The 14,637-nt window shown below is 47.7% G+C and overlaps 1 protein-coding gene across 1 annotated transcript in view; it reads left to right on the top strand.

Annotated features, from left to right (window-relative positions):
• The window catches only part of DNAI1 (dynein axonemal intermediate chain 1), a 152,675-nt gene that overhangs the window by 116,983 nt on the left and 21,055 nt on the right, over positions 1-14,637 (top strand). Inside the window, exon 20 of the mRNA XM_074856967.1 lies at positions 4,638-4,823. Within this exon, the coding sequence (XP_074713068.1) occupies positions 4,638-4,823 (186 nt within the window). The remainder of the gene's footprint in view (positions 1-4,637; positions 4,824-14,637) is intronic.

Raw genomic sequence — 14,637 nt, 5'->3', positions numbered from 1 at the left:
CACATACTGTTCCTAAGGACGCTGTAACAAAAGAACTGAAATGCCCTTTCCCATTATCTGAATGCTCATTAACAGAAAGAATGAAGGTGTCTGCTGTGGTCTGCAAGCAGCAGGGCTGCAGACCCTGCAGGTCCCTGATTTCCTTCTAAGAATCTGCAGAAGGTATCTGATAAAAGCAAGTTTATTGTCAGGAGGCTCCAGCTCCCTCTCTGGGGACATGCGCCACAGTGGAAACACTTTTTGAGGCTGAAAATCAGAGGTTTGAAACCTCCACTCTGTAGTTTCTAAACTGCTCCTGGTTGAGTGTGAGTGTGGTGGCCCCAGGTCTCAGCATCTCCAGGGAGGGAAGTGCTGGGACCAGTCTAGGCAACATGAGAAGTGCAGAGGTAACAGGGAAGAGGGGCTATTCACAGGGAGACCCTCACTGGTTTGTAAGCTCTGACAAGGACACTGCTTTGACTTGCTTTTTGTTCCTACACAGCTCTCAGCAACATTAAAACTCAAGCTGGTGTCCCAGCATAGGGCACCACACTGCTGTGTTGCTATATGCTGTCTTCCCATCAAAGTTACACTTTCTGCTTTAGGGACCCTGGGCAAGTTACTGTGTTTCCCATGGATTCATTGAACTGCGAAGTGTCACATTCTGACAAGCATTGCTGCCTTGCTGTGTTGCTGGAGATAAAATTCTGGGTGATGCCATGGTACTGAGTGAGGCAGTGGGGTCCAGATGGGTGGAAGCAGGCGTGCCCTGTGAGCTGTAAGAGCCTAGGACAACATGGCATATTGTGTATCAACAAATATGCTTGTCTGCCACTTGTGGAAAGTTATTAAAATGCCAATTTGCACCAGCTGCCTGATGGTGTCTGGGTAGCAGCTCTCATCCAGGTACTGTTGGATGAGTGAGTGCCTGCCCTGAGAAGAAGGGTGCCCTATGGAAGCACCTGCTCTCCATGGAGAGGGTTTCCATGTGTCTCTGGCTCTGGTCATTCTGGCTCCCCATGAACCTGATACTCAAGTCACACGTGGGGTTGGGTGGCATTTGTGTGGGTCGTGGTTGCACTTCTCTGGGTCGTATACTTGGAGAGGGGTCATCTTGCAAGACCTGAGAGGCTGCCTTTGTGTGTAAGCAGTGATCTATAGTCTGGGGGGAAAGGGGCCACCGGGGCAGTGGGACCGAGAGCAGCTGTGTGCTGTTGGTGAGTCTCTGGGGTGGGAGATCCAACTGGATCCCACTCCATAATCCTTAATCCCAAAACCTGAGCCAGCAGGGCAGCTCATGGGACTAGGAACCTCAAGAGAGAGGTTTACAGTTTTTCATTCTTTGAGCAGAAAACCCTGCCCCAAGCCCCAGGCAGATCTGCAGATGCTGCTGGTCACGTGCAGCTCCGCTGCCTTACAGCACTTTTAAGCTGCCTCAAGTGTTGTGGGAAGCCCTGTGCTCCTTTCAGGTTACTTCCAAACACCAATAACAGTGTTGGTCTGACCCCATTTCCCTCTCTCCTGAGAGTGCCTGTAAGCCTCTAAATCAAAGCCTCTGAAGTCCTTCCTAATGCCTGTGGCCCACCCCTCCATCTGGAGCATCTGACAGCTGATATGAGGCTGATGTTTCCAGCTGAAGAACTGAAATAGTTTGTTCTTTTCCATGATTCCCTTGGCAAAGGGAAACAAGCCCATTTGTTTAGAAGCTCATAAAAGAGGAGCTTTATAGTAGGAACATTCATAAACTTGTTTGCTTTTGACCTTCTCCACATTGCTGATGATTTCACGTTCTTGTCCCAGGCATTGTGCTTGTCTGGGCTGTCACTGACATTTTTGAAAAACAGCCTCACCCAGAGTAATTTGCATTGCTCCGCACTGAGCCTTCAGACATGCCATCTTACTGCAGTGCTGGGTAGGGTGTGCGAGTGTGATACATATGTGGAACAGTAGTGCAGACCTGGCTGCCAAAAAGAAACCTGGCCACTAATTCCATGTTGCTTTTTTTTCTAGATTAATTGATGCTACTCAAGCAGTGGGCATTTCCCAGGCTCTCAGGTTACTAAGCATTGAGCTTGCACCATTGCGGGGAGTGGGGAGGTGGATGAATCATGCCCTTAAATTAATAAAAATGTATTCTGTGAGGCAAGAAATTAAATCTTCGGTGAGTGTGGGTCATGGGGAACTGATATGCTTGAAAGAGAGCTTGTTCCTTTTCAGAGATAGTAAGACAGCAGGCATAAAGTACAAGCCAGGACAGTCACCTTTATTTATGTCTAGAGGCAGGAAATTGGGATTACCTTGGCTGGACTGTGGGACCTCAAGTGTCAGGTCTAGATTCAGAATTTAATGCTGGCATCTGATATTTTGAGCAGATAAGAATGAAATCTTTTTTTCTACCTATGCTTCTGCTGACTGGTGTTGTGGTTTAAACCCGGCCAGCAGCCAAACACCACACAGCCACTTGCTCACCCTCCACCACCCCCAGGGAATGGTGGAAAGAGTTGGAGGGGTAAAGGTAAGGAGACTCGGAGGTTGAGATAAAAACAATGTAATAATTGAGATAAAATAAAATTAAAATAATAATGATGAAAACAATAGTAATAATAGAAAATACAAATGGGTGATGCACAATGTGATTGCTCACCACCCACTGACCGATGCCCACCCTGTCCCTGGCTTGTGATCCCAGAGAGGAGAGAATCCTGAAACCACCATCCTGAAAACCCTAGCGGAGCTTCCCAACCAACCCTTGTCTATACGTTGAACATGACGTTAGATGATGTGGAATATTCCACTGGCCAATTTGGGTCTGTTGTTTTGGCTGTGCTGTCCCCCAGCTGCTTCTGTACCTACACACTAGCAGGCCATGAGATGTTGAAAAGTCCTTGATTTCTTAGCAACAACTAAAAGCATCAGTACATTATCAACATTCTTTTCATATCAAATCCCATACTGAATCCAAAACACAGCACTGTTCTAGCTACTAAGAAGGAAAGAAAAAAAAAATAAATTAGCTCTAGCCCAGCCAAAACTAGGACACTTGGTAAGGACTCTTGAAACTGCAGATTCTCATCTGTGCCTGATGTTTTGAATTCCCTTCTTGAATTATACTGTCATGGATTTATTCAAAATATGTCTGAGAACCCTGTTCACTTTTCAAGCTATTCCCGGTCTGGAAAAGTCTTATTTTACTTCAGTCTGGAGGGAGTCTTCCTCATCTTGTTTTCTGCATCTGTAAAACCTTTGCATGGTGCTCCTGCCCAGACCAAGGACATCACAAATTGCTAGATGTTGACTCCTACAAAGACACAACAGCTCATGAGACTGCCTGGGACGTGTTCTTGCACATTGCCTGGCTCTTTGCTGTACACAGGTTCAGATAAAATTCACCAACTCACTGGTGAGTGATGGGACGGTACATATACTGATTTGATACAAAATCTTCCATGCTCTTTGGAATAAGCTTTTATAGGGTAACTCTGTCTGATTTCAGATAATTCCTAGATTCAAATTGTAAGCATGGCACAATGTTGAAATAATATGTCTCATCTGTCTCCTAAGTGCTGGTAAACAAGACACAGCTGGCAGGAGATGTACAAGTAGTTCAGTCCTAATTTCCCCCATATTCCCACCATACTTGTTAGCATAAAATATTCCCTTCCTTAGTTTTTCTGAAGACAGAAAAGGGAAAAGAAACATAAGGCTGAAAGTCTCCACAGTGGATTCAAGGTCCAGCATGCTGGAGACTGGTCTCTTCGGCACTGGGGAAGAGGGATGTCATGTTCTATTAGCCTTTGCAGGCTGTAACAATGATGGGAGCTAATTGCAATTATTGGGAGATAATGTTAAGTTAACACATTCTCTCAAGTAACTACCACTGTTCCCTCCGGAGTCACGATGAAACAAGCATTATCGTGCAGTTGGTGATGCAGCACACCTATGGCACTGATGTATCAGTGCCTTTCCCATTTGGCCAGTCTTTACCTGGCACTTCTCCCTGCTGTGGGAGAACGTGTGCAGGCATAGCATCCGAAGAAGGTGGACTTGGGTGAGCTGCCTCTGTTGTGCTTTTGCCTGTGCTTCCCTGGCTTTACCCCGGGGTACGCCCTTAATCATACTGTCCATGTTCCCATCACTTCCCTATTAATTACTGGTTTGAGTCTTTAATGTTATTATTAAGCTGGAAATGTTGGAAAGCTCTGCAATAAGGGGTAATAAGTATTTCTGACAGCATTCCCTACTTTGTGCATCAATCTGTGTTAGACTCTGATTTAACACCTGGTTGTCTCATTACTTGCAGCACTGAGAAGGGAGATTAAGACCTGTGGAGTTAGCAATGCTGGCTCTTAGCCGTCTCCAGCCTGGATCATCTGGAGCCTTGCCAAGGGTCTTGGAGAGAGCTTGCACCCACAGCAGGGAACTAGTCCTCACTCCATGAGTCCCTTCAGGAGGGGGACAGTCCCTCAAAAGCAGTAGGCAGCTTCTGCACACTGGTTACTTAAAAGAGGACAAAGGCCCTGACAGCAGATGGTAATTGTGTGCTGAAGCTGCCTTTCCATGGGACCATTTTCTCTCTGATTTCTCCAGCCATCATTCTGCTGCTGCGTGATGTTCTTGCCTGATTAATCCCTTTTGTGTTCTTTGCCTTTTTTCCCCAGGCCCATGTGTTTGATCTGAGCATTAATAAGTATGAAGCTCTCTGCACCCAGCTAGTGGTGGCCAAGAAGAAAAATAAAATAACCCATATCCAGTTTAACCCTGTCTACCCTGTTGTCATCATTGGAGATGAACGAGGCCACGTTACCTCCTTGAAGCTCTCTCCAAATCTGCGCAGGATGCCCAAGGTAAGGAGGACCTGCATTCCCCTAATGGAGGTACCAAACACAGCAGATCCCTTTGTACCTTATCACTGTGCCCTCTCCTTCTGTGCGAAGATGTTGGCAAAGCTGCTCTTACTAACAATGTGCTTAAGATTATCTCAAGCCTTTTGGGTAGGATGTCTGGGATGTTGGATCGCTGCCCTCTGTTCCTGTGTGAGGAAGAAGGCTTAGTTCACTCTTGGGCAGAAGCGGGTACTGGTGGGAAGGGAATTTGCTGTCTGTGGGTACTTTCTCACCATGGTCCAGACAAGCCCAGAAGCTCTACAGAGGTTCATTTGTTTCCCAAAGTTCACATCTTTTCTGAGCTTTGGGTTTTATTTACAAAACTCCTTGAAACCAAGTAAAGAAGGTCTCAACTCCTTCCTGAGCGCTCCCACAGAGCCCATTCTGTCTGTCTTCGAGCTTCTGAATTATCAGAACCTGTCCCCTGGCCACTGTGTCATCTCTCCTGTAAATGAGCAAGCACTGTCTTTAATTTGTGAGGAGACTTGGGATCCTTGCTCAAGTGACAGCAAGGAGATGCATGTGCCTCTGAGTTGGTGAAGCCCCTTTTCCCACCCAGCCATGAGGGCCAGTCATGAAGGATGATGAACTCTCTCTCCCACATTGATCCTTTACTAGACTTTCTTTCTGGGCTTCATTCAGCTATGAGCTGAATGGCTGTAAATGCAGTGTCCTTTCTGAGCCTGTGTAATTCTCATATCCAGTTGTCTCTAAATAGTGGAGCTTTTTCAGTTTCAAGCTTTTTAGAACTGATCCAAGAAAGCAATCTCTCAAGATGATCATCTTTTATTTATATACCCCTCTACAAACCCACTGTATTAGGCAGGGTCATTGGCCAGGAACCAATCACCCTGGTGTCACTCCAGAGTCTTCTGAATGATTTTTAAAAAGTTTCTTCAGCTCGACACCACTGGCAATGCGAATCTTCCCTGTGCTGACAGGGCATAGAAAACACAGTAATGTGGCAGTCTACTTGGGGCTGGGCTCAGGGGGTGTGGAGGAGAATGTCTTACATGCTTTTCGCTTTTCTATTTCCATTGAAACCACAGCCCGAGACCATGCAAGCTCTCAGGGCTGTCATCAGCTTGGCTCAAGACAAATTTCCTGGTTGCTTTATGAGTCCTTCCTGGCGTGGGCAAGCACTGTGTCTGCCATGGACCCTAGCTGCACAAGGGTTCAGTGGTGATGATGGGTCACACACACATAAAAAATGGATTCTCTCCTCCACACCCAAGCTGTGGGCTGAGCAGCACCCAGCAATACTGTGCTGTGGGTCAGAATGAATTCGAATGTCTCCTTCCACTCCTGGCGTCCAGCAGCAACCCTCCGTGCAGGAATGAATGTCGTCATCTCCCTTTGTCAACTTTCTTCAGAGGCAAATTGCATGTTGTTGACAAAGCAGTTTAAACTGTGAGTTCAGGAGTGGCTCAATCACTTATTGCTGACCTTAAACCAATAGGTACCATATCCCAGGCAACAAATAAATGGGATGGAAATGGACTCTGCTGCTCTGATATTATTAAGCTATCTGTCTTCTGCTTGCTTGGTTAGGTTTGAAGGGACACTAAACACTGATTGTTTCTTGCACATGCGGAGAAGAATGGATGTTAAGGCATGGCTGGTGATGTGTGCAGGTCCCCTGGCTACAGCAAACTCTTCTCTGAAAGAGATGAGAATTTAAAACAGATGACATGCAGTGTAGTGGTAAGGTGGCAGATATGGCCCAGCCAGCTCAGCAGCCTTTCAGTGCCACAAGTGGACAAGTGAGCTCATCTTTCGTGGCTGATGTGGCATCTGCTACACCAAATGCCTGTGTCCAGGACCCTATGGTGAGAAGGTTTATCTGCTGCGAGAGGGTGCTTTAACAGAGGGAAGTCAAGCCCTGGCATAATGGGAAATGCCATCCACTGCATCCTCCTGTCCACTTTCTTCCTGTGCCAGCACCAGTCCTCATGTCCTTAGTTAGCAGCAAACCTCCAGCCGTGTTCAGCAAAGTATCATCTCACTGTGGGGAGTCAAATGTACTTCCAGGGTATTGATCCTGGCTCATCTGAAGATCAAGATGGCATGCTCTTTAAACCTTTACCCTGTGCAGCCAGCTTTCCTCTGTAAAATGACTTCACTTCTCCCTCTTTTCTAGGAGTTCCCAAAGCCAAGTTAACCGTCACAGAATATCCATATGCAGAGGAGTCCTGGCATCCCATCCATTTCCTGGCAAATACAGAAACCTGTCTGTGCCTGATTTGGCACCTGGGTACCCCAGTCTGTTCTCTCCAGCACTTGATCCCTGCAGACCCCAGTGGGGAAACCTGTCCAACACCCAGAAAGACAAGCCATGGCCAGTGCATCTGGAGGTTGGGGCCTTCACACCAACTCCAGCATCTGTGAGCAAAGCTGCCTGGTCTTGTTTCCATCAACTGCTTTGGAGATGGGAAGGTGCCTTTTGCTGAGGTGTGGCAGAACTCAGGGTACCAATGGGACAGGGCATTCAGGGCCTCATCCAGGTCCCACTGCCATTCTGTTTCACACCAGCATCACAGGAGTTTGCCTGTGAAACTTCTTCACCATCTTCCCACACAGCTGGGACAGCTGCTTTTGACAGGTATGACTAGCAGACTTATCACCCTTTTTTGAGAGAGCTCTTAATAGCCACATGTCATTCTAAACCCTGTTCTTCCCCTAAAAATAGGCGCTGTGCTGTCTGCTCCATATTTTGCAGTTTCCTTGGCTGTCACTGGGCTTCCAACATAGGGCTTACCAAGAGATACTGAGCTAACTTCATCCCGGTGGGATTTCAGCCATTCTGAATTTATTCTGGTTTGCCTGTTAGTTAAAGCCAGTACGGTAGATAAGCAGAAATAGGGAGTGTAAGGACTCCTGGGTTCTTGTCTGACCTTGGTTCATTCCTCTCTTCATGTCCTTGAGTGAGGAGGGGAGCTCTTTAAATAATTTGCAGGGTTGATCTGCAGCTTAATTAATTCATGTTTGTAAACCACTTTGGGATATTTAAGAAGTATTATTTAATACTCCAAGTTTTGCTGTCAGTGATGTTAGCACAGCCTCATTTATGAACACTTGGCAGAACAAATATGCCAAGGCAGAAACTTTTTGAAAGCACTCACGTGGCATTTTCAGAAGTGACTTTCACCAAGACACACAGTAAAAGCTTCAAAAAATGCCTAAAACTCCCTGTGAGTTTTGGTTTCCTAAATCATTTAGTGGCAGATGGGAAAAGGTGTATTTGTGGTTGAGAGGAAGCTGAGGACAGGGGCTCTGCCACCTATCAGACACTTGTGTCAAGGGCACATCTGTGTGCGCAGAGGGTACAGAGGTCCCTGTGCTTGTGCCAAGCACAGTGGGTGTCCCTGTGTCTTTTCCCTGGTGATTTGGGTCCTGGAGCCCTCCCTAGCCCCACAAGCGGAACTCTCTGGAGTGGGACAGACATCCCCTTGACCTGAGACAATGAGCTGTATTTATTTCCATGAGGTATGATCCTGGTAGATGTTTTGTGTGCCTTTTGCTGTTGTCTCTAGATTATGTGAGTCTTCTGGGAGTCCTCTGGGAACATACTACTCAACTGCCAAGCACCAGCTCCAAGAGCCTGGAGACATGGAGGGTGGGGGGTCAAAGACAGCTGAACCCAAACCTTGTGGGAAGACCAACAGAGGCAGAGAGCAGAGCTTGCTGAAGGTGGGTTTGCAATAAAACTGCCACCTGCATTGGTCCTGCATTGGCCATGCCAAACACCCGTCTCCTTAAGCACCCAGCCCTCCTTGGCAGAAAGCTCATGCCAGCAGATAATGCCCTGTGCAAGAAGACCTGGTGAAACTAGTTTGGGTCCTTCTCAGAGCTCAGAGGTGGGGCAGAAATGCTTGCAGTATTTTAACATTCAGCAATAGGAACAAGTAACTCTCTGCTGTCATCCAAGCCACTTTTGGACTCCAAGTGCTCCTTAAATATTGTAGCGGTTGTCAGGCAGGAATTGTTTAACTAATAAAGTATCATTCCTAATTTGTAATGACCTTGGTGGTTGAGTTCACCCAAGGGAAGCATTGCTGTAAGAAGAATCAGTTTGGGGCAGAGCTGTTTAATTAGTAAGCCTTCCGGGTTTCATTCGAGGGTTGGAAGAAATTAAAACATTTTGTCATCACAGTCAGAGGAATGTAGCTGCTCATGGGCTTTGGTTTGTTTTTAAAAAACTGCTAAAATAGCCTGGCACAGCCCCTGTCAATGCCAAAAGTAAGCAGAAGATAGTCAAAAAAGTGTGAAGAGTTTTTAGAAATGTTGGGATATCACAGCAGAGTGGAAGAAGAAAAGAAAGCAGGTCAAACAAAGGTTACAATACAGCATTTGCTGAGGCTAAGGCAAATTTATTGGCCAGTATCCAGGCTGACAGCCAGGGAGGCAGCCAGCTTCTTGGCCTGATGCTTGTCTTGGATATTTATCCTGGATTATCTAGGATGATTATCTCAGTCTCTGTTCCTGCTACTGGTTTCTTCACATGCAAGTCACCTCTTTCTCTGTCCCTTGGGGACAATCAAGTTACTTCCCAGGCAGTAAATCCTGGCTGACAGGGTCTATCTGGGCATGAGTGGAGTGGGAAGGGGAACACAGCTGCTCGCCCATTCCATCCCAGGATGCAGTGGCAGGGCTGCATGTGTGTCAGGAGCTGCAGGCACACACCTGTGAGTCCAACACTGGGTGCCTGTGAGCAGCTTGGGACAAGAGAGGGGCATGGGGTGGCTCTGAGCCTTCCTGTCCATGTGCATATGCTGGGCAGCTGTTCCACTCCTTCTGTGCCTTATCACACCAGCCAGTGTTCAGCTCTGGACCCCCTGTGCCCCACTGCCTCGTTGCAGCCCTGATGATTTTGCCTTTGGCCAGATCCAGCCCAAAACTGCTCAGCCAAGGAAGGGGCATTGAATTTTGCCATCTCTGAAGCACTTGGGCTCTTTGACCATAGCTGATGGCAGGGTCTGGGAAGGATCAGTCAGGATTTGAGGGAGTGTGATGGACAGTGGGAGAATGTTGGAGTTTTCAGGAGGTGAAGGAGAGAAGGGGATTTGGGGAAGATTGGTGGAAGTGTGTGAAGTTTTAGGAGGACGGTAAGAGAGTAGCTGAAATCTCTTCTTCAGCCTATCCCCCTCCCCAGCACTGCCTCCTTTGCTATCTCCTGGGGCTCGAAGTTGCTTCCTCCTCATACTCCCCAGCAGCACCCACTACACACAGTGCTTTCTCAGTAAGGGACCCTGGGTTTGTCCCTATACCCAGCCTCAGGGGGATGCAGCTCAGGTCCAGAGCTGGTACTAAGCTAGGACAGTGTGAACAGACAGTGGGATGTTTGATCCTGAACTTTGCTGCCTTGTAGCCCTGCATTGCTGTGACCTAGGGTGATGGGGAGAAACTGAAGTTCTTAGTGTTTTCCTGTAGCTGTAGGAGGTGTTTCAGTAGCTATGAGGGATGAACCAACCAGCACAGGAAGATGAACCTGAACTTCCTCCTTCTGTCCCAGGAGGTACAGTCCATCTGTGCATAGGACTGTACAGAAGGAAGCTGTAGATTAGATGATACATTCTCTGAGGTCACATCAGTCTTGGACTGGTGAGTGGTTTAGCACTGAGGGAAGTAAATGTTGTCCCCAAAATTTCTATTGCAACAGCTCTTATGTGATACTATTCTGTCTGAGAGAAAAACACTTGCCTCTCCTCTCCAAACAGCTTGAGTCTTGCTCTTCTAGTGGTATAATTCCTAGTCTCTCTGTTTTCATGCAAAAGCTCCTCTCTCATTGAGATTCCCGCAGTTGCTTCTGTGCTGTTTGAACAGTGGCCGATTTCCTTGCGTCTCTTCAGGGCCGGCTAATTGCGCAGTGACCCAAAAGCACAGAGCACAAGCAGTGCTGGAGAAATTTGGCACTGAGTGCTGCTGTGCCTTGCTTATACCAGGACTGCCTCCTCCAGATGCAGATTGGCCCCCTGATAAGGAGGCACACACAAATAATCTTGGGTCTTATAAAAACTGACCTGCAGCTTGATGGCTTTCCTTCCTCTGAGATTTACAAATGCTTTTTGATTTCCTTTCAGTCCCTCCACTGTTACTTAGGCTAGTTGCAGATAGCTGCTCTCTGGACTGTTAGGGAGAGAGCTGAGCACTGTGGGGTAGATCCAGGGACTTGTGAAACCCTATTTCTGCCTGTTCACAGCTTTCTGTGTCACTTGTGTAGGCCATGTAAGGACAAATACACCAATGTTGACTCCTTGGTATAGGAAAGAAACCCAGTGATGGAGAAGAGTAGGTTTCTGCTTCAAGAAGAGCAGGTTTGAGACATGTCTGTAGGGACAGGTCACTCTGAGCCTGCCTTGGAGCAGGAAGAGCTGGAGGTGGTTGCTCTGACAGTTCCCGTTGTCCCCCCCCGTCCCCCGCTGTTGGCATATGCTGGTCCTAGCACACGCTGAGGCCAGTGAGAGGCCATACCGCTTGTGTGCAGCTTTCCAGGGCGTGATCAGCATTGCTTGTGACCCATGGCTGTTTTGCTATGCAGTTCTGTGACTCATAACTGTAGATCAACATCTACTGAAGTGAATGCTGACATGTACTAACAAAAGCAGGCTCCTCTGCCCCTTCTGCCTGCTCCTTCCCTGCCATACTTTCCTGCCATGCCACTGTGCTGGGAAACCCATTAGGAGGAAGACCTTCACAACACCCCAGGATCCCTTATTGTTCCACTGTTCCACATTAGGTTACCTCCCAATCTAGCATAGTCTGAGATAAAGTAAGGGGACTTTTTAGTGCTAGAAAGCTGTTTCTTGGGAAAGGAGATGGTCCGTGTGCCAGCAGGCTCCTGTCCTTCTTAGGCAGAACTGAAGCCTTTGGATATTTATCTGGAGACTCTGTACATAATCACTGTGCAGAGGAGAGTGGCTCCATGGAGCAAATCCAGATATCCAAGAGTGTCACATGACAGGTATGAAGAATTCTGGATCCCTGAACAGATGTGGCAATCTTACTAACTAGCACTGTTAGGGAGTGCTAACCCAAACAAGCCAGCAGTAAAGGACTTGAATCTTCTCTCATTAAATCAGTTTTCTTCTTTTTTTGGCGAAATAACTTCTGGGTTGCATCAGACTATGTGAAGGGAGAAGAGAGCTCTATGTAACTGCAGGATTGCTGAGCCCCAAGGTCAAAGACCTGGGGTTTTTCTTCTTTTCACTGTTCCTGGCCACGTGTCTTCAACCTTACTTTTGTTATGTAATGTTCCTTTCTGTGACCACTCTGTTTGGCAGTTGGTGGAGAGACAACATCAGCGTATTTACAAGTTATTTTAAGCTGAAGTCAGTTCCCAGTGGTCAGGATAAAGTGTGTTTAGTACGTTAAATTGAAACAGTGGCAACTGGAGCAAGAAAAGGTCACATTTTAAGAAAATTCAATAGTACTTGTAAATTATTTCTAAAGTACAAGTCTCAACCTGTGAGGTGCTGCATGCTGCAGGGGGGACACTGACAAAGTCAGGAGGACTGGCTTTGACTTTCTAGTTTCCTCTTTGAAGATCTTTGTAATAAAAAGGGTTTCCCATGTTTGAAAGTGATGCAAGGCTGCTCCATTTTGCAATACTAGGGGTTTGGAGAAAAATGCTAGGGGGATTTGCTTTTGTGATCAATAATAGTCAAGTCACTGAGAGAAAGGCCTCTCTCTGGACATAAATCTGGTGTGTGTCCATTGGATTTGCTGTCTTCTGGGTATTCAAGAGTAACTGAAATCTTGAAATCTGAATTGGGCCAAGCAAGATGGTTTTCAGTGGGGCCTTATTTTACTCCTTCCTTGTATTTCTCCACACCAGCACAGTTATGTTGCTACAAGAACTGTTTCATCTGCAGGCATTGTGTCCTCTTCCTTGTGAAGAGATTGTATCTGTACTTTGGTGTCTGCCATCCTAAAACTCCCCAAGCCCCAGCAGCCTGGGCTTTGCTCCTCTGCAGACTGATAAGCCCATCGCTGCCTGTCCTGGGAAATGCCTAATGCATGATGAAGAGCCCTGCTTCACTTCTTCAAAGGACTTTCATTTTGGTTAGATCCGTGACTGGCTGAATATGCCTGTTCAGCTTGCACAGCTCCTCTTTGAGCCGAAGCCTCTGCTTTCCCCAGTGCCCTGGCAGAAAGCCGTGGCAGCAGACAAGTGGGCGCAGCATGACGTTATGTCAAGAGAGGCACTGCCCAGCCTCACGGTCTGCTTGGCTTGCCTTTCCTCCCCGTTTCTTTCTTTAGCTGTCTTCTGTGAATTCATTTCTATGCACATGACTTAATTCCCCTCCAGAAAATCGGAGGAACCTGAGAAATCACCAGTTCTTTGCTCTGGTACAAAGGCAGAGGGACGCCCAGGGGAACAGGACGTTTTCAAAGTGTGCCTTTGGCAGATCCAGCGAGCGAGACTTTTTGGGAGACTCTCATTCTCCCAGCAACGTCTGCGTGTGAGAGCAAGTCTGCCAGCATGCAGCCTCTTCTGCAGAGGCTATTCGGTGCTCAGTCCCCTGCCACAACTGATTACAGCTGCCTGCTGATGGAGGCAACGTGGATGCTTATCTTCCAGGTCATCTGAGGAAGAGCTGTTTTTTTGCCAGAGAGCCCCAAGCAGCTCTTGGGAGTGTAGCTATTGCTGATTGCTGGCTCTGCAGCAGGGGTGTGGAAGAGGAAAGCTTGTTAGCTCAGCCCTTGAGTCTCAGGGTGTGTTTGAAGATCAAGGTGATGGCTCATCATAAGGATGTGGTGCAAAGAAGGGGCTGGGGCCTGGGTGACCCAGCCCTGGTCCTGGATCTGGCCTCTGCATCTCCTCGGATGACATGCAGGTCCTCTCCATGTTGAAGTGGGATGAGGACACCCATCTCTCTGGGAGTCACAGTGACCAAGTGAGAGGTCCATAGACACCATGGAACTACTCTTCTACAGCCTCTCTTTGTGCTTCCATCCTGCTGAGAGCTTTTGGGGCACATCCAAAACAGTCATGCCTCAGGAGAGGAGCAGACATTGGGCTGGGCTGATGGACAACCCTGTCCCACCAGGGCCCAGTGCCTGTCAGGCTCTCCTGCCTCCTGCCTTGTCCATCACAGGAAGACACAGGCTGTCAAGCCCAAAATTTCAAAGTGGGGCAACCAGGTCCCTGGAGAACTAGTGAAAACTAGGAAGTGGCACAAGGCACCAAGAGACGCTCAACCACCACCAGCAGACACAGCAGTGATGTGCACGCTGTTACAGCTCCAGCTCAGCAATCCCATCTTGGCTCTGCTGCCCCTCAGCTGTCTCTCCTGGCAGACAGAGGGGTGAGAAAGAGAGGACAAGAGTACACGTCCTGGTGTGGGGCAGATAGTGCGAGGGAAAGGATGAGGAGCTGGATAGTGGTGCAAGCAGGTAGGAGCAGGCATCCCATGGTTTTCCTGGCCAGCAAAGCACACAAAACCCTGGGATGCAGGTGAGCAGCAATCTGTTGCCTCTGCACCTCCATAGGGGTTGGTTTGCCCTCCATTTGTGCTGGTCATGCAATTTAGGTGGAAAAATGTAACTAATTCTCTTCTACTTATGGCTGTGCAGTGTCCTGGACACCTGAGGACTCACTCAGCAGTGATGGCAAATGGGACACTGCTCTTCATTTGCAAGACCCATCCTAGTCATGTTTTTGCATTGCTTCACTGAACTCAACAATGGCCCAGATCTTGAGGAAGGTGGACTTTTACTTTTATTCAAACTCTTCAGCTTTTCCTTGCTTGTGGCATTACATACCTTGTCCCTG

This window comes from Strix uralensis, chromosome Z (assembly GCF_047716275.1).
Source record: "Strix uralensis isolate ZFMK-TIS-50842 chromosome Z, bStrUra1, whole genome shotgun sequence".
NCBI classification, from domain to species: domain Eukaryota; kingdom Metazoa; phylum Chordata; class Aves; order Strigiformes; family Strigidae; genus Strix; species Strix uralensis.
Note: the sequence above shows the minus strand (reverse complement) of the source record. Positions and strands in the feature narration are given on the sequence as shown.